Raw genomic sequence first — 21,685 nt, 5'->3', positions numbered from 1 at the left:
CGGGCGACGGTCCGCAGCGTGGTCATAGAAAGAGGCCCCAGCTGAAACCTAGAGCAGCCCGCTGCTCCAACTGCCTGGAAGCGCCGTCGTTACTAAGGGAAGCCGCTGCTCCGGAGACCCGGAAGTGCTTTGGCGGGGGTGCTGGGCCGCTTTTTTCGGACTGAGAGAAGCATTGGGTGGCCGCGATGGCGGCGTCGAGATCCTCCGCGGTAAGCAATTGAGTGTGTAAGGGAAAGGGTGATGGAAGTTTCCGGCACTTCTTGTGCAGGAAGCTGTAAATTTAATTATTTTCCTACGTATACACAGTGGGAAAATGTTAGATAAAGAGAAGTTGGATTAATTGTCCATGGTAGGGTTGACAGTCTCCAGGTGGAGCCTGGAGATCCCCCAAAATACAACTGATCTTCAGACTACAGAGATTTTTTCACGTAAAGAAAAAGACTGCTTTGTAGAGTGGACTCTACGGTATTACACCCCACTGAGGTACCTCCCCAAGCCCCACCCTCCAAGCTCCCACCCTCTCCAGGAATTTCCCAACTGTAGAGTTGACAACTCTACAAGCGGGGCAATTTTTGGAAATTACTTCCTGGGAATTAAACCTTGGTGGACTGTCTAGCATGAGGCAAGTTGGAGGGTATTCTTTTTTTCTGTTCAAAACGAAAGATGTGGCAGAGTTCAGAAAGCTCCTTCTCTTGTATAGTGCATCTTTTGGTAACATTAGTCTGGAAGAAAGGGGGCAAACCACTTTCGCTCTTGGGCCTTTACCTAAAGCTAGTGCTGAAAGATTTTCTTTCCTACAGGGTGCAAAAACGAAGGCTTCAGATGACAGCGAGGCTCCTCCTGCCAAGAAGGCCCCTATTTTTTATGGAAGCCTGGAGGAGAAGGAACGAGAGCGGCTCTCCAAGGGAGAGTCAGGAATGTTGGGCAAGGATGGGGTCAAAGCTGCAATTGAAGCAGGCAATATCAACATCACCACTGGTAAGAAGTGGCCATGAGCTGTATGTGAAAGTGCAGAATGGAAATGCTGCCCCTGCTTCTGAAGGGAGGATGTTGCCTGATCTGGAGATGTTATTAATAGCCATGCATTTTACAAATGATAAGAAAAAAGGTCCCTGCCCCAAGGGGATTCTAGTCCCAACATAAGAAGGAGCTGGAGGTAGGGAGAAATGGGAAGAATCTATTTTTTTTAATTTAAGTAATTTATAGCCTGCCTTTCTTCCTGAGACTCAATTTCAAAGACTGTGCAGTAGGTTATATAAATGCAAATTTGCAAACCAGCAGAAATCCAATACAGAATTGAAGAAATGCTGAAACAGAGCATAAGTAATACTAAAACTGACGTATTGTACAACATAAAAACTACCCAGTAAGATCATATTTATAGCAACATAGTAATAAAGTCTATAGTTCTCTATCACTTCACTAATGCATCTCTTTGAGACCACTTCCTTCAGTACAGCTCTCCTGTCTTAGTAAAAAGCCCTTCATTCATTCCTGTTACTTGTGCTAAGCTTTAGTGAGTGGAGGGAGCTAAGGGTTGTGCCAAAGCCTTTGTAGAAAAGGTGATTTTGTGGAGAGATTTGAAGGAAGTGAGAAGCGTGCCATAATATAGCTATACTGGGAGGAATATATGTGTACAACACTCTACATATGTTTAAAGGGGTAACAAGTAAAAAAGAAAACTCCAGAGATTTATTGTTTAAATTGGGTAGGGAGAAGCACAACAGACCAGGCAAGGAGAGTTGAGGAGAAATATATGCTAATCCAGTTGCACATAATTAGGCTTTTAGAGTTTTCATTGCAGATGAGGTTAAGTGACAGGCTTTCCAAGAAAGCTGTACATTGAGATTTGAAGGAAGAGGACAAGAATGTCACATTGAATAGCATACACTCTCTGCTTGTGGGCTGATAAAATTGAAGCAAGTTGAACCTCGTCCCTTATTACAAGAGAGGAAAGTTTGTAGGGGACATCTTGGAGGGAGGGGTGCATATTGCTCCTGCCTTGGGGGGCAGTCTGCTCTAACATCATCAGTTTGTTTGGGCCAGGTGAAGTCTTTGACCTGGAGGACCACATCAGTGAGCGCCAGGCAGAAGTGCTGGCTGAGTTTGAACGCCGGAAACGAGCCAGACAAATCAATGTTTCCACGGATGACTCTGAAGTCAAGGCCTGCCTGCGAGCTCTTGGGGAGCCCATCACGCTTTTCGGTGAAGGCCCTGCAGAGAGGAGGGAGAGGTGAGAGACTGAGGAGGAATTTCATTCATGCTCTGTATTTTTTCTAGAGAGCTGGTTTGCTGAACCGTTAATTCCTTTCTACTCAGGTTACGTAATATTCTCTCAGTGGTTGGTACAGATGCCTTGAAGAAGACCAAGAAAGATGATGACAAATCTAAGAAATTGAAAGAAGAGGTAATGAAAGTAAAGCATGGCACTAAATAACCTTTGGGAAAGCTTTTTAGTACCCTTCAGAGTTCTTTCTTCTTCCTGTGCTTAACATCCAGTATGGTTCAGTTAGTACTGTAGAATTCATTCTGTGAGGTTGGTAGGCTTGTGGAACTCCATCTGCTTGGGTCACAAGCTCCAGAAGAACCTGCTGCTAACATGCATAGATAGAGAGCAGTGGCACCAGAGCTCTTGTTATCTTTGCCTGCATGCTGAGAGGAGCAACTGGACAGCAAGGCAAATTTTCTTTGTGGTGGAGAGGATTCTTCCATGGCTTTGACCTTTGGCTTGTTCCTCACTACTTTACTTGTCTTGGTGCTCAGCTTGTTCTCAGCTCTCTTGTTCTCTCGTCCAGGGTTCTACTCTTGACATCTGTGAACTCATAACTTTGGTCCTCTCTCTTCCTTTCATATGACACTAATGTCATCTGCTTGCAGCTCAATAAGACTGAAAAGGTTAGATTAATTGGTTACCAGTACTGTCTTAAGCAAAGTTATACCCTTATAAGTCCATAGACTTTAATGGACTGACAATGCAATCCAAAATCAATAAGCTTAGACTTGAGTAATTGCTTATGATTGCACTGTTAGAAGGGTATAACTCTGCTTAGGAATGCATTGTAACTACCTCCAGATTGACTTAGACGGTGTCATGATGAAACTGGCTCTGTGTGTGTATTGTACTGAAACCTCTTAAAAGACCATCTAGGCCCCCAGACCTTTGGTATGCATGCTGTAAATGTAGTAAAGAATTGCCCATTTGTACAAGTCATAATGTCTTTCATTTCAGTTATTATAAAAAAGGAAGTCATTATCCTACTTTTTTATTATAACTTTATGCTATGCATCAACCAAAAACTAGCTCCCGAAGTAACTCACAAGAGTCAAAATCTAACAATTAAAATTCAGTACAGAATGGGCTTAGTTGAAGGAGGCTCTCGACTGGATCCAGTCATGCTGGAGGGATCGCTGGCTGCTGCTTGCTCTCTTTCTGATGACTTTACCTACTAGCCAAATCTCACTAGAGGTTTTGCTATTTTATTTCTCTTTTTTGCCACCTCAGTATCAACAAACCTGGTACCATGAAGGACCAAATACTCTGAAAACGGCCAGATTGTGGATCGCTAACTACTCACTCCCTCGGTAAGGCATGGAGGACAGAATGACAGCTCTGATAAGGGCTTGGAGATGCAGGGTCCTTAAACACACATAAGCAAAAGGGCAGGATGCAGCTGATAGAAGAACTGTCATCACGATAACTAGCAGGCCAGCTGCAGGCAAGGAAGAAGGGCTTACAAGGGTGGTTTTTGTTTGGCGAGGGCATAATGCATCTGCTTCCTGTCACAGGGCCATGAGGCGTTTGGAAGAAGCCCGGTTGCTGAAGGACATCCCTGAAGCCACAAGGACGTCCCAGAAACAGGAGCTGCACAAATCTTTGAGGGTAGGACTATTTCCATCATCACTAACATTCCAGGCATAGGATGGCTGCAGCCTGAACTCCTCTGAAACTTGGACCTTTGAATGAGCTGCCTTGCAAGGCAGAGCTTTTCTGTTTCTCTGCTCTCTCCCATCACCCATAGTTCAGACATAGTGTGTGTGCTTTGCTTGCTGGAGGGCCCTGGTTTAAATCGATGCAATCTCCAATTAAAGGATTTCAGCTAGCACATCCTGATGGTTCTCTTCCCAACACCCTGAGCTTCTGCTCGTCAGAGGAGACAATGCCGAGCTAGACAAACCAGTGGTCTGAATCCATGTAAGACAGCTTCATGTGTAGAAGACATATTGTGCCACTTTTGATCCCATTTGGGGAGAGGGCAGCTCATGTTTCTGGAATCCTTGTTCTCTTCTCCTCCTCTTAGTTCTGCCCTCTTTCAGCTAAACACTTTGGGTGGTCTGATAGTAATGTTTGTGTTGTTTTTTTCCCTCCACCCCTTTCAGTCTTTGAATAATTTTTGCAGCCAAATTGGGGATGACCGTCCAATCTCATACTGCCACTTCAGCCCTAATTCTAAACTCCTGGCCACAGCCTGCTGGTAAGGATTCCCAACCCCATCTCTTCCATCCCCTCTCAGTCTTGTGCAGGAGAGGCTGCTGGGGTATTGGGAGGGCATCCAATGAGATCATAGATGTCTGACGGCCTCTAGAATAAAGGGGTTACGGCTCCTTCCTGGTGACAACCTCCCTTTTACCCCTGCAGGAGTGGACTTTGCAAGCTGTGGTCTGTGCCTGACTGCAATCTCATCCACACATTACGAGGTACTGTGACCTTTTCTGCTGAAGCAGTCTTTTACTGGCCTTTCTCCATGTTGCTGAGGAAGGCAAGTAAAAGCAACATCCACCAGCTCCCACCCCAACACACACACATATTAACACATGTAATCCAGACTACAGAAAGCCGAGGATGGATTTTTATTATAATTTTCATCCCACTCATCTGAAAAAGTGGCTTCCAAAATCTCCCATGGGTATTTTTTAAAAATACAGTTGGTATTACAGATTAGTACAAAAGTTCTCCATTGAGGGGATTATCGGCTCAACTGGATCCAGATGTGAAGGAGGTGTTCCTAGCTTCTTCCTGTCCTCTGATGGCCCTATTGGATCTTAGCAGGAGCCAGATAAAATGGAGAAGTGCAGGGCTGCTTCCTCCCAGTTGTATATATTGCACCAAGATGCCTGTGAAGTAAATAATTTGAGAGCTCAAGTGAGAAAGCCAGAATACGTGGGGCAGCAGAAAGCATAATGCCTCTGAGGTTAATAGCCAGTCTGAATTGTGAGAAAATTCCTTCCTGGCCTCCACAGGAAGTGACCAGAGAGAATTTAAGCAAAGCCTGTTTCCAAGGTCCTTTATTAAGAGCAACCCTATACCACTGATTTCTCATTGTGGCAGTCCTGGAGGTGGGAGAGAACAAAACTTTCAGATCATAGGCAGGAGGGGAACCACAAACCAATCCTTTATGAATAAATCGGACTCTCCTGAATCCACAGCAGTGATTTTTTTCCCCTCTGCCACTCCTTTAGCTGGATTTCATCTAGGGTAGAACAGGTAAAAGGCTGCTAGAGTAACAAGTTAAAAGCCTGAGGCAATGAGTTCCCAGTTAGCAAGCCTCTTTCCCCTTCCTCTGCAGTACATACAGACCATACAGATCTTTTTAAAGGATTGCTTGAGATGATGTATGTGAAGTATATGGAGTCTTTAAAATGTGCTGTTTTAAATATCTAAGCGTTCTACTAATGTTTCTCTGGTAACCCTGACACGGAGCATCTGAAAAGAGCATCTTTTCTGTCAAATATCAGAATTTACCCTGGTGGGAGCAGTGAATTGAAAACAGTCAATTAAAAACAGTATTGGAAGCAAGTCTTTAACTAATTGACTGTCTTCTCTTTCCAAGGGCACAACACCAATGTTGGGGCAATCGTCTTCCACCCCAAGGCAACCATCTCCCTGGACAAGAAGGACGTGAATCTGGCCTCATGTGCAGCTGATGGCTCGGTCAAACTCTGGAGCCTTGACAGGTGATTCTAGACCCAAGTAATCCAGAGATCCTTCCATCCTTTTTATCCATCTCTAGCAGGCCATAGCATTACCAGTGGGGAGAAATCCTCAAGGGACCCTGAGCACCCCTAACTGATAACATCCCCCTAAGAAAAGAGGTTGCCCAGTTGATCAAAACAAGATTTGATTGGAGTAAATCACAAATATTAAAGTAAAGTCCATTCAATGACGCTTTGAAATATAGGCTTAAACAATGTCAGACTTTGCAGTCAAAGAAAGAATTGCCTTTAATAAACAAGAAACAAATGTGAGTGTTTTAGTATGAATTTGTGAAGTTTATTTGGAGATTAATGTTTGAATGTGCATTAACTAGTTGAGGGAATGGAGGCTTATTTAAATAAGGTAGCTTAACTGACAATCACTCTGATGTACCTTTAGATAGGGAGATGTAAATAAACTGGATGCTTTGGGCTACTTGGGGAGGGGTCTCTAGGTCCTTGTCATCAATACTTGGACCTTCTCACTCCTACACCCCTCCCCTGCAGTAGCCAATGTCATGAAAAAATTCAGCCACACAAAAAAGTGTGTGTTGTTTTTTAAGTGGGGATTGGACTGAGGCAGTAAACAACAGGTGATTGTGGGGAATGGATGATTGGGCAGGATGAGGAGGAAAGGTGAGTGATTGGATGAATTGCGGGGGGGAGGGGAGGGGGACAAAGGCAGAATAAGAGGGAATGAGCAGGGGCTGGGGGGGGGTAGTATTTCTTCTCTCCAGCAAGTCCTTGCAAGCCTTTCTTTTACAATCTTACTATTTTATCTGCTGCTAGTTGAAGTGCTGCTGGTTTGTTGTTCTTGCTAATGGTTTGGATTTGGGTCTTTTTTTTAACTGATAGTTAAAAAAACAAGGAATCTCACACTTAAAGCCGGGTGTTTCTATAACAAACATTTTTGGGAGAACTTTTCTTCAATTGTCAACTACTTTTGTTGACAAGAAGTTTCTTTCCGGTTTTTTTCCATGTTAGCGCTGCTCCTTCCAAAGCTATATGGAGGCAGATATTTATTCAGGTTACTGCTCATGTGTCCCTAGCATAGATTGTGGAGGTGGACAGGAAGGAATTATCAGTGTGTTTCCAGGCTCCACACCTGCTGGCATTGCCGACACTTCTACCCTGGGTTTTCTTACTGCTCTGGGTGCCTGCACCTCTCCCTAGCTATGTCCCCTCTCAGCAGTGCCAAGTTTGTTCTCAGAGATCAAGCCTATTCCAAGTGTTGCATTTCTCTGAGACGGCAGCATACTTTGGGACATACTGAGGGACGTGCTGAGAAGGAGCGGCTCTGTCTTTAATTGGTCCTTTGGGGAAGAGGCTTATTTCTGTCTGCTTCTGTTGCTGTGGGCAGAAATTTCAATGATGGAATATCGATCCCTGACTTCCTCACTGTGCTCCAACAACCTTCCCTCTCTCCATAGCAGGAGATTGAGAAGTGGTAGAATAGGGGCCCTTCTTTCTTTTAAAACTGGACTCCAGAACCTCTTCTGGGTATTGGGTGAAATGTGGAGTATGTGACAAGCACTTTCAGCATATATCCCTTATGAACTCCATTATGAACCATCCCAACTGCTACAGTCATCTTTGAAGGCCTCTTCAGGTGCCCCCACCTTCTGAGATGAGACAGCTGACAACTCAGGAGAGGAGCTTCTCAGTAGTGGTACCAAAACTCTGGCACTCTCTCCCCAGGGAGATTCATCTGTCCCTTTCTGTTGCCATCTTCCTCCAGTGGGTGAAGACGTTTTTGTTTATCTTGGTGTAGCCTCAGTGATCCGGCCTTCCTGCTCTAATTTTAAGTGTTACTTTTATGTTTTTGTATGTATTTTAGCTCTGGTTTTAGTTGTTTTAATGATGTGTTTTTGTTAACTTTTAATTGTTTTTAAGATACGTTTATATATGTTTTAATTTGACAGTTGTTTTGATGGCCCTTATGAGAGCAGAAAGGCTCGGTATAAATTTTCGTAATTAAATACAGAAACAAGCAAAACAGCTTTGCTTTGTTGTTTAGTGATCACAATCAACTTGCACACCTGTAGGATTAGAGGTTGGTTTTTCAGAGCAAAACATGTGGCTTCTAGCGTCCACTGATCCCCTGCACCTTTTATTTGATAATCTTAACTTTCAAATACTTTAAAAGTACTTATAGCAGCAGAATTATTAGTACTATTCCAGCCATGGAAGGACTTTTCCAGAGTATTTAAGTCCACGAAAACTTGTGCTAGAATAAAACTGTACGTTCTTAAGATTCCAAAAGACTTCTGAATAATTGAAACCATTCTAGTAACCGTGGTATACAAATTAGTGTACAATTTGTTTTCCCTTCTTGTTATTTTTTTGTACACAACTGGCTCTTACTTTGGGTCTGAAATACCTGGTTTTCCTTTCCTTTCTGAGCACTCTGGGATGACTATCCTTTTCAAATCCTGTGCTTCTGAAAAAATGCTGCCATTCCCCACAGTCCTGTGAGTTGCTTCAGTTTCTTAGGGTTGCAAGTTCTCTCAGTTGAAGCATCCTTTTGTTTCTTTCAGTGATGAGCCAGTGGCTGACATTGAGGGGCACACAGTGAGAGTGGCACGGGTGGCGTGGCACCCGTCTGGCCGGTTCCTGGGCACCACTTGGTAAGGGGCATTTCCCTCTCTGGACACACTGTATGAGAATGGAAGTGGTAATGGAACTAAAGGGGAGGGAAAAGTAGTGCAAGTGGGAGGAGCCCCGGAAATGGTAATGGAAGGGAAACCCCAAGAGCTGTCAAAGGAGAAGTTATAAGAAGTTGTGGGAGGTGGGCAGTACAAGCCTGGGGGACTCTTTTGTATCCTAGTTGCTGAAGGCAGCTGCTGAATTTCACAGATGTTTCTTGTCCACACTCTGCATGTCTCACTACTGCACCTGCTTGTCCTTTTGAAAACCTTGGGCATGTGTTGAGCGCAAACCCAACTTAGTTTACATGCAGAAAGTCACAAACGTTGAGTCCTTTCTGAGTGGGGGGAGTGCAGGATCCCACCTGTATTTGGGCAAATAGTGCCATGATGCAAACTCTACAAATATTTTTATTTTTTTACCTGTAGTTATGATCACTCGTGGCGTTTGTGGGACCTGGAGGCCCAGGAGGAAATTCTACACCAGGAGGGACACAGCAAAGGGGTCTATGATATTGCCTTCCATGTTGATGGCTCCCTGTCTGGCACTGGGTAAATCTGTGCATGGAAACGACATCTTGTAGGAGTGGTTCAGGAGCAAGAACTAACTAAGGATGGAGCTTATTCCTAGCTCTACAATTCCCAAAGAGGGAGGTTTGGACTTCTGGCACAGAAGATCCTTCCCAAGTTTCCAGTTCTTAATCTGTGTTGTGGAAGTGGACTCAAAGAACCTAGTTTAAATATTCTGATGTTTGCACCCTGAAAGAATGCCGCTAAATAAGTAAATAGTTTCCTGTGGCTGAAGCTTAAAGGTGGACATAAACAATGCTTTAAAAAAAATTACTTTGTAAATTCTGATCCAGGCATCTCCTCATTTAGACATGCTAGCAAAAGCATTAATATATTAAATTTGCTAATTGTGATTTGAAGTTCTGTTTGTAGGACCTTGTCATGCAAGTTTAGCACAAACTTATCTTCTGGCAGAGAGCCAGTGTGGTGTAGTAGTTAAAGTGTCAGACTAGATCTGGGAGACCCATGTTTGAATTCCCACCCTGCCATGGAAGGTTGCTGGGTGACTTTAATCAGTCACGCTCTCTCAGTCTAATCTACCTCACTGAGTTGCTGCAAGATGAGGAGGAGGAGGAGGAGAAGAGAATAATGTAAACCACTTTGGGGCCCCAGTAGAGGGAAAATGGGATCTAAATGAAAGGGTGGGATAAAAGTGTACATTCTGCTTGTAGAATGCTGTCCTGGCTGCCTGTGAAGTTGTTCAGGAACCTCCAGCGGGGCTAAAACAGAGACGCAAAAAGGGCCAAGAACTCCTCTTACACAGAGACAAGGTATTTGAAGGCCTGTGTGCATTTTGCATCTTTCTGATATTTTTCAGCGGCCTTGATGCATTCGGCCGGGTGTGGGACCTTCGTACAGGGCGCTGCATAATGTTCTTGGAGGGTCATCTCAAGGAGATTTATGGGATCAACTTCTCCCCGAATGGGTAAGGATCAATCCCTGAAGGTATTGTGAATACTGATTCTCTCTTCCCTTCCAGCTCTTCAGCATATTTCCACTCCCTTGTCTCCATTTGCAGGTACCACATTGCTACTGGCAGCGGCGACAACACCTGTAAAGTATGGGATCTCCGCCAGAGGAAATGTATCTACACCATTCCTGCTCACCAGAACCTGGTGACTGGGGTGAAGTTTGAACGTAAGTCTCACCATAGCTGACTACCTCTTGGAGCAGGAACCAAGTGTGGATTTAAAAAAAAAAAAAACCAGTTCCTCAAGCAGGAAACACCCATGATTTGTTCTGGGCCAGGAAGACTTGACCCCACAGCATAGTAAGAAAACTTAGTAAGTCAAACTGAGATACTTGGAAATAGCATAGTGATTGTGAGGATCTGGTGATGGTGACTGATAAAGACGGGCCCATGTGCAGAAGCTTGGGAGCTTGATACGACTACTGTCTGTGAGCGTATCTGTTCAAGTATTCTTTAAGCTTTTCTCTGCCATGGTATCAACTGGAATCATAGGATTCTGTGCATTGTATGGGAGCTGTTCCGTCTCCCCCTAAGATGCTCGAGCAATTCTGGACTAGCCTGCTCAGGAGCACCCCCTTGAACTTGTGTCAGTGTTCCTGCACCTTTCCCATTCTCTGCATATAGCCAGTTTCTGATGTCACTGTACTTTGCTTTCTCTGAGGAGGTCTGGGTGGGAAGCTGGAACAGTATAACCACTGCGAAGGCGCCTGTCTCCAATTTTCTGAGTACGCCTTCCTTAGTGTGTATTTTTTCCCCCTCTTTAGCAAATCATGGCAACTTCCTACTCACTGGTGCCTATGACAACACAGCAAAGGTCTGGACACACCCAGGCTGGTCTCCACTGAAAACCCTGGCCGGACATGAGGGCAAAGTGATGGGCTTGGATGTCTCCCTGGATGGAAAGCTGATTGCAACGTGCTCTTACGACAGGACCTTCAAGCTCTGGATGGCAGAATAGGCAGCTCCTTTGGGCAGGACTGGCCCTTCCCAGCTCCCATAGCAAAGGAATACACCTGCTGGGATAACCTGTGCTCCACTGGCGGCAGTGCCTGGCTTGCATTAGGATCAGTGCACAAAGGTGGTGCTCTACACACCGTTATCAAGCTAGGCAGAGTCAGAGAAGTCTTCCCCTTCAGAGACTTTATTTTTGTATTGTTCCTCCCCTCCTTCCCTTGCTGACAGACTCGGGGTATGCGCTTATGACTTTGGCTGTCCATAGCAAGAATACTTTTCTTACCAGCCTGGTACTTGGATGCCCAGCCTGCTCCTTGCCACTTTTGGGAATATCCAGTACCAGTAGAGATTTGCCTCTTGGATGGTCGTGGTTGGAACCCCAGCCATGTTAAAGAGAGGGTTTTTGAGAATTAAAGCAGGATCTCTGCTGAAATTGGAAAGCCTTGGTTGTGTGTCTTTCCTACTGATGTACTCTTAGCCTGCTGCAAGGAGGGGTGAGCAGGTTCAATGCCTGATGACTTTGCCTGCAAAATTTTATAAGAAAGGGTGCTGCCTCCTCCAGTGCTTGACTGCACACTGTCTACTGTGCTCTTGTTTCCATCTGCCTGCCCCCACCCTACCCTACTGAGTTAATATAGCTTTGTTAAGCCAGAGGAGGAAACCTACACAATACAGGCTGCTGTATGAATATAGAATGTTGCCATATTCCAAGTTGGACCATTGGTTCATCTAGCTCAGTACTGCCTACAGGTGCCGGAAGCAGATCTTTGGGTGCCAGGCAGCGCAAGGTCTTTCCCATCTCTTGAGATCCTCTAAGTGGAGATGCTGGGGACTGAACCTGAAATGTTTTGCTTGCAACACCGGGTGCTGTACCACTGGGCTGCAGCTCAAAAAGATAAATTTCCCTAGCTTTGAAGGAGCAGTTGGAGAAACTTGATGAAGTTTGGGAAGGGGGGACTTTTGGAGTTGGTCACTTGGCTGCTCAACCAAAGGCAATTACAAGAGAGTGGGCAGGGGCCAGTCCCTACCTCTTTCCTAGTTTCCTGGTGCCTGCTTGTCTCTTCAGGCGCAGTGTAGCAGTAGTTAGGACACCCTACATTGCTATTCTTTTGCAACCCTTGGCTCATTTATTGGCCCAGGAGGCAGCTTTCTCTTATTTTTACTGCTTGCAGTTAGGCCATTGTTTCTGCCTCAGCTGGGCCAAGTCCCTCTACAGAGCGGCCAGCTGTTCCTTTAGGATTTCATGTTTGAGCCTATATCGTACCTTACCCACTTCAGCCACCTTTTCCATGTATTCCTTCTTTGAGACATTGTTATGGAAATAAGTGCCTGTCAGATGCATGGTGCTCCAGCCAACTGCACTGACGCCCCTTCTCACAGTGCCACTTTGGCCCTCTACAGCTTCTTTCTTGATCAGGAGAAGCACAACCAAAGCTTTCTCCCCTTCCTCCCTGCCTTGTATGTCATCGCTGAATCACCGAAGTGACTGCTGCCATTCGAAAAGGTGGATTGAACGTCAATCCTTTAAATGCTCTCTAGGACTGAGGGTGGGTGGCTGGCTGCAACTGCTTTCTTCTTGGGAAGTTGAGTGGTTTCTCCCAACTGCTGATGTTCTCTGCTTTACAGAGAGCATCGTAGCACAAGCTCTTGTAAATTAGCATGCCCCAACCAGGAAAACGCACCAGAGGTAGAGCACACAGGGGCATTGGAATGGACTAGGAGATAAAGCGGGTCATGAGTGGGTGCAGTACAATTGCAAAGAAAACAATCAGCGTAATGTTTTTTCTGTCTGATTAAATTGTCAGTGTTCAGACTTCTGCACTCAGTCTTGGGACGGAGGAGGAGGTAAGATCTAAAGCGTCAAAAAGTCTCAGCAATTCTATCTTTACCTTCCTCCCTCCAAGTTTCTGCTACCAATAGCAGAATAGGTGTCCTCAAGCTGAAGCAGGGGTTTTGGCACAGTGGAAGACGCCAGTTCAAGTACACCCTCTCTCTTTGGATCCCATTCACCGTGTTTGGAAGTGGAGAACTCCTGTATGGGTGGCCTTTCCACATGGCCACCCCAAATCTAGGGCCTCTGCTACTTTGCTGTATATGTTCCTAGTAAAAGCCCTTGAGTTGCTCCTCAGTTCCCACACTCAACCCAGGCCCCAAAAGATCTGCTTGGTCCAGAAGATGGAGAAAATGAGTAGCAAAGTCACACTCAAGATGATGGCCATTAGGTAGGTGAAAATACGAAGCTGGGGGTCCCGGATACAGTCCCGCAGTGGAGAGCGATTGGACAGGGTGGTGGTTGTGGTGGTCCCCCCCACCGGGGTCAGGTCTTGGTGGCTTGCAGTGCTAGAGACTGTCTCTGGGCCCAGGTCAAGGGTGTAGACTCTCGGCTGTCGCAAGAAGTATCTGCTCTTGCGCTGCTCCTTGAGGCACAGCTGCCTGCCTTCCAGGATGATGTGATTGGGCTCCAAGCGCAGCAGCCTCAAGATGGCATCGTTAGTGGGCAGCTCAGTAACTGTCTGGTCAGAGGGGAGCACAGTGGGGTGGCGGCAAAGTGGGCACTGCAGCCGGTTCCGCACTGTAGACACCAAGCTCAGGTGCGCCAGGCACTCAATGCAGAAGGAGTGCTGGCACTGGAGCACCTTGGGTGTGCGGAAAGTGTTGTCGTAGGGGTTCCAGCAAATTGGGCAGTCGGCTGCTGGCCCTTGGTTCTGCTTCTCTGTCATGCCGTTGATGGACAGGAGCCCACCCTGGTAAGTCTAGGTTGCTATCTGGGAAAGACGAAAAGACACTAAAGATTCAGTGAACTGTTGTGTTCACATAAATACACCAATGTACAGTACATAGAATTTTATAGTATGATCATAAAAAGAGTGCAGAGTGTGGTAAACTATCTTCAATACCAAGTACCTGCAGTTCTGAACTTTTTATTTTTTTAAGTTTGAAGCCTACATGGCTCTGCTTGAAAGTATGCAGCCAATATCCACAAAAACCTTAGAAGGAATAGGTGACCATTTCTATTAGGTGGGGACAGACATTCAGTACCCTCCATAACAGCTTGCTCCTTCCTATAACCCTCAACCCCAGAATAAAATATGCAAAACAGTAAATAAAAACATCAACGGTATACAGTAAGCAAAACTGCAATAAGAAATCATGCAAACTTGTTTAGGGCTCTATGAATGCTAAGTTTTCTTGTTAATATCAGTTGGGACAGACTTGTCCTTTATGGATTTGCATAATTCCTCTTTAGAAGACAATCTGGTGGCTATCTCCACATTGGCTGATGTTGAATACCAGAAATAAACAAGACAGTTTCTTTTTTTAAAAAAAGGAATGTTCTTTCTCCAAAATCTTCAGAAAGTTAAGCTGTCCAAAACCAAGGGCAGATGATAGATACAACGGGTGAGTTAACTTAGGTATTGAGTAAAAATTCAGTGGATGTTGCCAGCTAAACAAAATAGTAAAGAGTCCGTGTCCAGATGTGATGAAGAGAACTGTGGTTCTCAAAAGCTTATACTACAATAAAGTTGGTTAGTCTTAAAGGTGCTACTGGACTCTACTGTTTTGTGACTACAGACGAACATGGCTAACTCCTCTGGATCTATGACAGCTAAGCAATGCATCTTGGTACTGGTGGGCCAACCAATTGCTCTGCTCCTGTGGTTTGAGAGGAGAACTGGAGACAAGGATTCTTTTGAGTTCAGCTGTGGAACTGGTTTTCAGACCTTTAGAATATGCAGCAGTAAAACAGCACTACTATAGAGTCTGTGCAAAATACATCAGTGTTGCAACAGAGCCTCTTCAAGAAAGGCATGAAGTATATCTTCAGATGGCAGATATGCACAAACTCATGGCAAAAAAATCTGAGGTGTCAAAAGCCAATTAAATGACCCAGCTGGCAACAATTTCTCCCACTTCTATGCTTGTATAGCTGGTTACACACTTCTGTCGAAGTGGGCTGTAGTCCCAGATAGTTCTTGCCCTAATAAAGAGTCATCTTTAAGGTGCTTCAAGATTCCTTGCTGCACCTGAGTGTCACAGCTACCCCTGTGGAATGTTTAGTCTGCAATCTTGAAGGATAGAGAACTCGTCTCCTTATCAGCTCTGTAAAGTGCCATTTCTATTGGCAGTTCTGTGTTAATAAGGGCTGGCAGGATCAATGGGTAACCCCAAATACTGGAGCCTTATGCTTGGAGTGGGTCTGACAATATGGGCCCCTCATGATTGTCTGACACTGCCCCTCCCCCTCATGCCACACAATTTTGCATTTGCCCCATAACACTTACCCTGAAAGCAGGACGTGGTCTGTGGTGCTTCATCCTGCCTGGGTACCAGAATGGAATATGGCTGCTTTGCAAACACAAAGGAGCTGAATCCCTGGCAGTGGCACTGCTGCCTGCGCCTCCATTCTGTTGCCTCCCCTTTCTCTTGCTTCCTCGTTGCTTTGATGTTTTAAGAGCTGGCAGGAGCAGAGTTCACCTGGAGAGCAGGCTGGCTCTGGCTGGGGAGGGGAGGCAGGGAGCCTTCCCAGGGCCGAAGCTTCCTTGGCTGGCACCGCTGAAGTTGAGGGTATTCACCCTCCTCCTTCCATTGCCAAGGGACCTTGTCCCTTGAGCGAAGCTTGGTATTCTGCTCTATGGGGTTGGTAGGCAGCTGTTGTTTACTGCAAAGACCTGCCACTAGAGGAGAGAGCCTTCGAAGGCAGAACAGGGCGGGCCAAGGCTGCCATGGAGATGCTGAAGGGCCTAGGCCAGGCTGACCCTTTGTCAAATAGACACAACGTCATCGATGTGGGGAATGGAAGAGGACAGACAGGGCTGCTTTTTGATTCCTGGAGGAACAATGTGTATTCTGTGCATTTAAAAAATAAAATTGAGATTTGTGAGATGCTGAATTCTCCGTCTCATCCCGCATTCCTGACTTCCTTGGAATCTCTACAGCTGTAGCCTGGTTCTGCAAAGCTTCATCACAGTTCCCTGTGAGTGCAGCCCCTTCGATTCTGGCTACTTGACTGCCTATCGGGCCGAATAGCATACTTTGCAAGCATGAAAGCGATGCCAGAATGCAGAACTCATTTATGGCCTTGATGGACCTCTGAGCTGCTGCAGAGTGCACCAAGCACCACATTTATTTCCTACTAAGGCACCCAAGCGGGGACGTCCCCTAATAGTTTGTTGCACAAGAAAGGGATTCTTATCGCTTGCTGCCTCCTGTTTGTGTTTGCTGTAACCTGCACCCTAGCTCAACTTGGAGAGGTGGCAGGAACTGAAGACTTTGATTGATCATGTTTATCTCGTATCCTTGGGGACTTTCCACTGGAATACACACTTTGCTAAGATTTATGACCAGCTTCAGTGTTCGTTATGCATTCCAGTGTGTTTTATTGACAGAGCCTGGAACAGAGTGAGCACTTGCTCTGCAGAATATAGGCTAATAAAATAGAGAGAGGCTTTGATGGAGCACCTGCCTTGTGGGATTGAGGGACCAGGTTTGAAAGTGGCATATCCCTTGGGAAGTACTCCGCTTGGTATCCTGGAAAACCACTGCCAGAGCACAGGATAGTCAGTGGGATCAGTAGCCTGATTCAGTGTAGGACAATTCATGTGCATATATGCTGTGGGTCCTGGGTTTGGGCCTTAGCACCTCCAGTCAAAAGAGTGCTATGCCTGAGATCTTTACAGCTGCTACCAGCCACGGTAGGTAGATTTATATGGTATGAGTCAAGCACTGTGGCTTACCCATCATCACAATTGTACATTTTTGACCGGTACATTTTTATTTCACCCTTTCTCTAAGGAGCTCACATTAGCATACGTGGTCTGCCATTCCTCAGTTTATCTTCACAATGTTCCTGTGAGGTAGCTTAGGCTGAGAGAGAACATGAGCAACTAGTATGAGACACACTGATAGGGGTGCCAACCTTCAGGTGGAGCATGAAGGTGGTCTGGAATTCCAACTGATCTCTAGACTACAGAGATCAGTTCACCTAGAAGAAATGGCTGCTTTGGAGGGTGGATTCTATGATGTTCCAGGCTCCACCTCCAAATCCCCAGGAATTTCCTAAGCTGGAGTTGGCAACCATTCCCAGTGAAAATATATTGTCGAAGGCTTTCACAGCCGGAGAATGATGGTTGTTGTGGATTTTCCGGGCTGTATAGCTGTGGTCTTGGCATTGCAGTTCCTGACGTCTGTGGCTGGCATCTTCAGAGGTGTAGCACTTCTGAAGATGCCAGCCACAGCTGCTGGTGAAACGTCAGGAACTACAATGCCAAGACCACGGCTATACAGCTCAGAAAATCCACAACAACCATCATTCCCAGTGAGCTTCAGTGGCAGGCCTGATTTGAACTTGGGCTGCAAGATCCTAGTCTAACATTAACCATTACACATCACTGTCATTCTAGGCAGTGTTTTTCCATCTATTCATTGAGGTTAGTCAAATGCTTGACAAATTCCTCTTCTATTTTTGTAGTTGCAGGTAAAAGCAGGAAATGCTTTCAGACCAGGAGAGGGATGCATTTGGTGGGTGGGGTTGCAAGTGGTACAGGCCTAATGGAAAAGGAAGGATGGAGGGCATGTGTATTGTAAGGACCTCAGCTGTTACTTGAACTGGTTTCCTTGCGAGTAAGAGCGGAGGAATTAGCAAGCAAGGAAGACGGCTATGCAAGAGGTCGATAATTACGGGATCTTTTTAATCAGTTTTTATGGGGTCCCTTCCAATTATAGCAAACTTTTATTAAAAGGGAAATTCATGCACATACACACAGGGTAAATAGCAAAAATGGTTACACACACAGAGAGCCCTAGGAAGCTAGGCAGAAGTTGGAATAGAGGGAGGGAGGGCAAAGTATATCTACCTATCCTGAAGAGCAGTCCAGTCCACAGGATAAGAGAGTAACAACAACAACAACAACAACATTCGATTTATATACCGCCCTTCAGGACAACTTGATGCCCACTCAGAGCAGTTTACAAAGTATGTCATTATTATCCCCACAACAAAACACCCTGTGAGGTGGGTGGGGCTGAGAGAGCTCCAGAGAGCTGTGACTAGCCCAAGGTCACCCAGCTGGCTTTGAGAGGAGGAGTGGGGAATAAAACCCGGCTCTCCAGATTAGAGTCCTGCGTTCTTAACGACTACACCAAACTGGCTTCAAATGCCAGCATTCTTGGCCAGGAGAGCAAGAGGCTTAGGGCAAACTTCAAGGGAACAGCGCTTTGGATCCAGTAAGCGTGTACACACACAGAGAGAGAGAGAGGGTTAGAGAAGCCTAAGGGAGCAGCCAGGAAGCATGCACAATTTTAATGGGGCCAGGGCAGTACTTTTATAGGGTAAAATGTGCCCTGAGGTAGGATAGCCCACCTAGCTGCTAGAACAAAGACTCCAACGGTCAATTCCTAGGAGTAACAAAAGGTTTGATTACCTTGATTGGTAGCTGCTGGGGCGTGTGAAAGAGAATGCAAATTTGTCCTGGCTCTGCACAAAAGGGGCAGTTTGTTAATGAAGTTCGCTGGAGCTAAGTTGATGAACGTACCTTCCCAGGAGTGAATTATAAACACTTATGAATGCTAATTGATTCAGTCCTCAATCATGGACAGGAGATCTCATCACGGAAGGAGGGAAAGGAATGTGTTAAGTGGAGGTGACTCTGTGAGACCTTTGTTGCGCTGGATTCCCTTAGGGGTTGGGGAGACTGCAAAAATAATCACATTTACATATGGCGTTCCATTCATGTCTGAGTCTCCGGGGTGGGACTCAGCAAATGTTAGCTGGAATTCCCCTGGCTGCAATTCAAACCCCATTTTAAATACAGGGGCCTTGTGAATTTGTATCACAGGTAGCCATACTAAATGCCTATTAAAGATGGTGGAACCGGGCCAACTGCTTACACAGCGGCTTCATGTGTGATAGGGTTGCCAGTTCCAGGCTGGGAAATTCCTGGAGATTTGGGAGTGGAGCCTGAGGAAGGCAGGGTTTTGGAAGGGGAGGGACCCCAGCAGAGTATCATGCCATAGAAACCACCCTCCAAAGCAGCTGTTTTCTCCAGGGGAACTGATCTCTGCAGCCTGGAGATCAGTTCTAATTCCAGATCTCCAGCTAGCACCTGGAGGCTGGCAACCCTATGTGTGGATCAGGCATCAGCTCCACGGTTGCTAACAGCTGGATTGGGTTCTGCCTTTGCCCCAACAGTATTCCCAAGTGTGGCTCTTTATTGTTCCTTATAAAGATAAGTTGCGGGGGAGAAAATGAAGAGGTGCTCTTGGGAGTTCCAACTACTGTGTGGCTAAGTCATCTTCCTGTCCTTAGTGGCTGTCACCATTTTGAAGCAGTCCTGTTTCTATCAGCACAGCCCTGCCCTCTCATCTGTACAAGCCCAGTGTGGGATTTGTTGCTTGATCATGCTAGAGTGCGGCCAGTATGTTGGAAACTGGCTTTTTAATACTTTTAATACACATAAATAATACTTTTTTGTTTGCCCTGCTTTGAATGTATGCTTAGGGTGTCTTCCCTCATTACATTTTTAAGGGTACACTCAGAAGTGTGAATGCAACAGTGCAAGCCCACGTCATGTGTACTCTTTAGGACCAGCCACAGCTTCTGTTAAGGAATAACTGACCCCTGTCATAATTGACCACAGAGTATAAAGTTAGGGTTGTGCTTGCTTTTTCATTCTGCCTCGTCATGCCAGACCAGACGAGCTAGCTTTGACAAGTCCTGGTTGCTTAGTGAGGAGAGGAACTCATTAGCCCAAGCCAAAAGAAACATTTGGAGCTAAATAACTGTTACCAAGACTCCAACAGATTGAAGTCCCAAGAGCTGGGCTTGGGATGGGACTGAGAACTGGACTAGAGAGCTTGAAAGGTTCTTATGGCAGTCAGAGGTAGCCTTGGTACCTAGAAGGGCTGAACTCCCAAGGAATTCTGGGATGTTCCAAGTAGCTTGGATATTTGGTTGACTATCTGAATCTGGGATTCATGAGAACCAACCCCCACTCCCCCTCTTATGAAAGGAGAAGAAAAGGCCATTGAAGGAATACAGCAGATTATCATCTCAGCAACAGCACTGAGGTAGGAAGAAGCATCACCCCTTTATTGATGGCAGTCCTGGAAGGTAGCTCTGAGCCTGACAGGTTCTAAGCAGTTACTGAAATGGACGGGGGGAAGAGGTAAACAATGGACGGTTCTCCTGCTCCTGCAAACCAAATTGGGCAAGAGGAAACAGAGGTATCTACTCCTGAGTGTCCTGTTTGCTACCTTGCCTATAACAATGTGTTCAACACCCCTTTGCTTTTGCCGTGCTCTCATACTTTCTGCTTGGAGTGCTTGGCCAGGCTGTGTGCCTTCCTGAAGCCAAACCAGACCTTCTGCTGCCCTCTCTGCCGAGAGAGCATTATTATCCCGGTAGAGGGGGTCCCCAGCCTCCCACCTAACATGGAAGTCATCCAACAGTTCCCTCTATGGATGCAAGAACTTGAAGAGGTCTGGATGGATGGATTTCGCCTGTGCTGGCTGAAAAAGCTACCAGGAGACTCTGAAGGAGTAGTTGTGGAGAGGCTTGTAACAGTGGACTTGTATAAAGCCATCACCCATAACAATAGGCCCCAGGACTTCATCAGCACTCATCACCCCACGTCCACTTATAGAAATGTCGGCCATCTCCTGTTGGAAAACTACCCTACCATCATCTGTGCTGCTGCCATACTGTTTGTGGTAGGGATACTGCCCGTGGTCCTGTTTCTTGGTTTACTTCGTAATGCCTAGATTGGTTCAGATCTTCCTTCAGCAATCAGAGACATTTCCAGCTGTTTGGCTTGAGGTTGTTTTGTTTTTGTTTTTTATGCAAATGTATACCAAGTATATACAAATGATCAACTGCACTTTCCTTCTTTAGGAGAGCCAACAACCTGGGTCTGTATTAGAGTAACTCAGTATTTTCCTCTGAACCTTCAGTATCAAAGAAAGAGGCAATGGCTCTCGGTTGGTTCAGAGTCAAAGGTTCATTTTTAACAATCAAGTGGAGAAATGTGGATGTCCTGTGCTAAAATAAATAAGTATAAAGGATTACCCTATAGGAAAAGCCATGCATATTATCTGCAGAATTCTGAAACTACTGCAAGCCGCTGATGATGCATCTTTCAAACACTGGAAGTTCTGCTCCATTTACCTGTTGCTTCTGAAGTTTCACTAGGTATCACCTACTGACTTTCAAGACTAATTTTGCAAGTATGCAGACTAGAAACTTGTTTTAATAAAAGATCTCAGACTATTCTCAGACTGTGCTATATTCTGCATTTACACAATGTAATTGGAGAAGAGGTCACGTTAGTGCAACAGAAGAATGTGGATTCAGCCCCCAACAGTTCGAGGTGAAAGCATCTCTCAAGCAGCCAGGCTGGAGGAATCATTGGAGAGCTGCTGCCAGTCATGGTGGGAGAGGGGGGGTCTGTATCTGAGTCCACACAACTGGAGGGAAGAGGTTTGATAGCACTACCACTTCTGGGAAAGTACCACTGTAGTTCACCAATGAGACTCAAGAAAAGCCCCCGCCCGTTTCTCTCCAACTAAGAACTGAACATAA

The 21,685-nt window shown here is 45.7% G+C and overlaps 2 protein-coding genes across 2 annotated transcripts; one reads left to right on the top strand and one right to left on the bottom strand.

Moving 5' to 3' along the window:
* Positions 1–45: 45 nt before the first annotated feature.
* PRPF4 (pre-mRNA processing factor 4) lies at positions 46–11,303 on the top strand. Its single transcript, XM_054998265.1, has 14 exons — positions 46–209; positions 801–978; positions 2,047–2,233; positions 2,320–2,407; positions 3,503–3,582; positions 3,787–3,880; positions 4,378–4,472; positions 4,637–4,695; positions 5,829–5,952; positions 8,508–8,597; positions 9,045–9,167; positions 10,003–10,110; positions 10,204–10,322; positions 10,920–11,303. The coding sequence occupies exons 1-14, from the start codon at positions 186–188 to the stop codon at positions 11,111–11,113; spliced, it is 1,563 nt and encodes a 520-aa protein (XP_054854240.1). The 5' UTR covers positions 46–185; the 3' UTR covers positions 11,114–11,303.
* A 236-nt stretch (positions 11,304–11,539) lies between these two features.
* On the bottom strand, positions 11,540–15,683 carry RNF183 (ring finger protein 183). Its single transcript, XM_054998266.1, has 2 exons — positions 15,393–15,683; positions 11,540–13,874 (listed from the first exon to the last, which is right to left on the bottom strand). Exon 2 carries the CDS (start codon positions 13,827–13,829, stop codon positions 13,248–13,250), a length of 582 nt encoding a protein of 193 aa, XP_054854241.1. The 5' UTR covers positions 13,830–13,874; positions 15,393–15,683; the 3' UTR covers positions 11,540–13,247.
* Between the last annotated feature and the right edge of the window lie 6,002 nt (positions 15,684–21,685).

This window comes from Eublepharis macularius, chromosome 14 (assembly GCF_028583425.1).
Source record: "Eublepharis macularius isolate TG4126 chromosome 14, MPM_Emac_v1.0, whole genome shotgun sequence".
Classification (NCBI taxonomy): domain Eukaryota; kingdom Metazoa; phylum Chordata; class Lepidosauria; order Squamata; family Eublepharidae; genus Eublepharis; species Eublepharis macularius.
The sequence above is the reverse complement of the archived record's forward strand: the minus strand, read 5'-3'. Positions and strand labels throughout refer to the sequence as shown.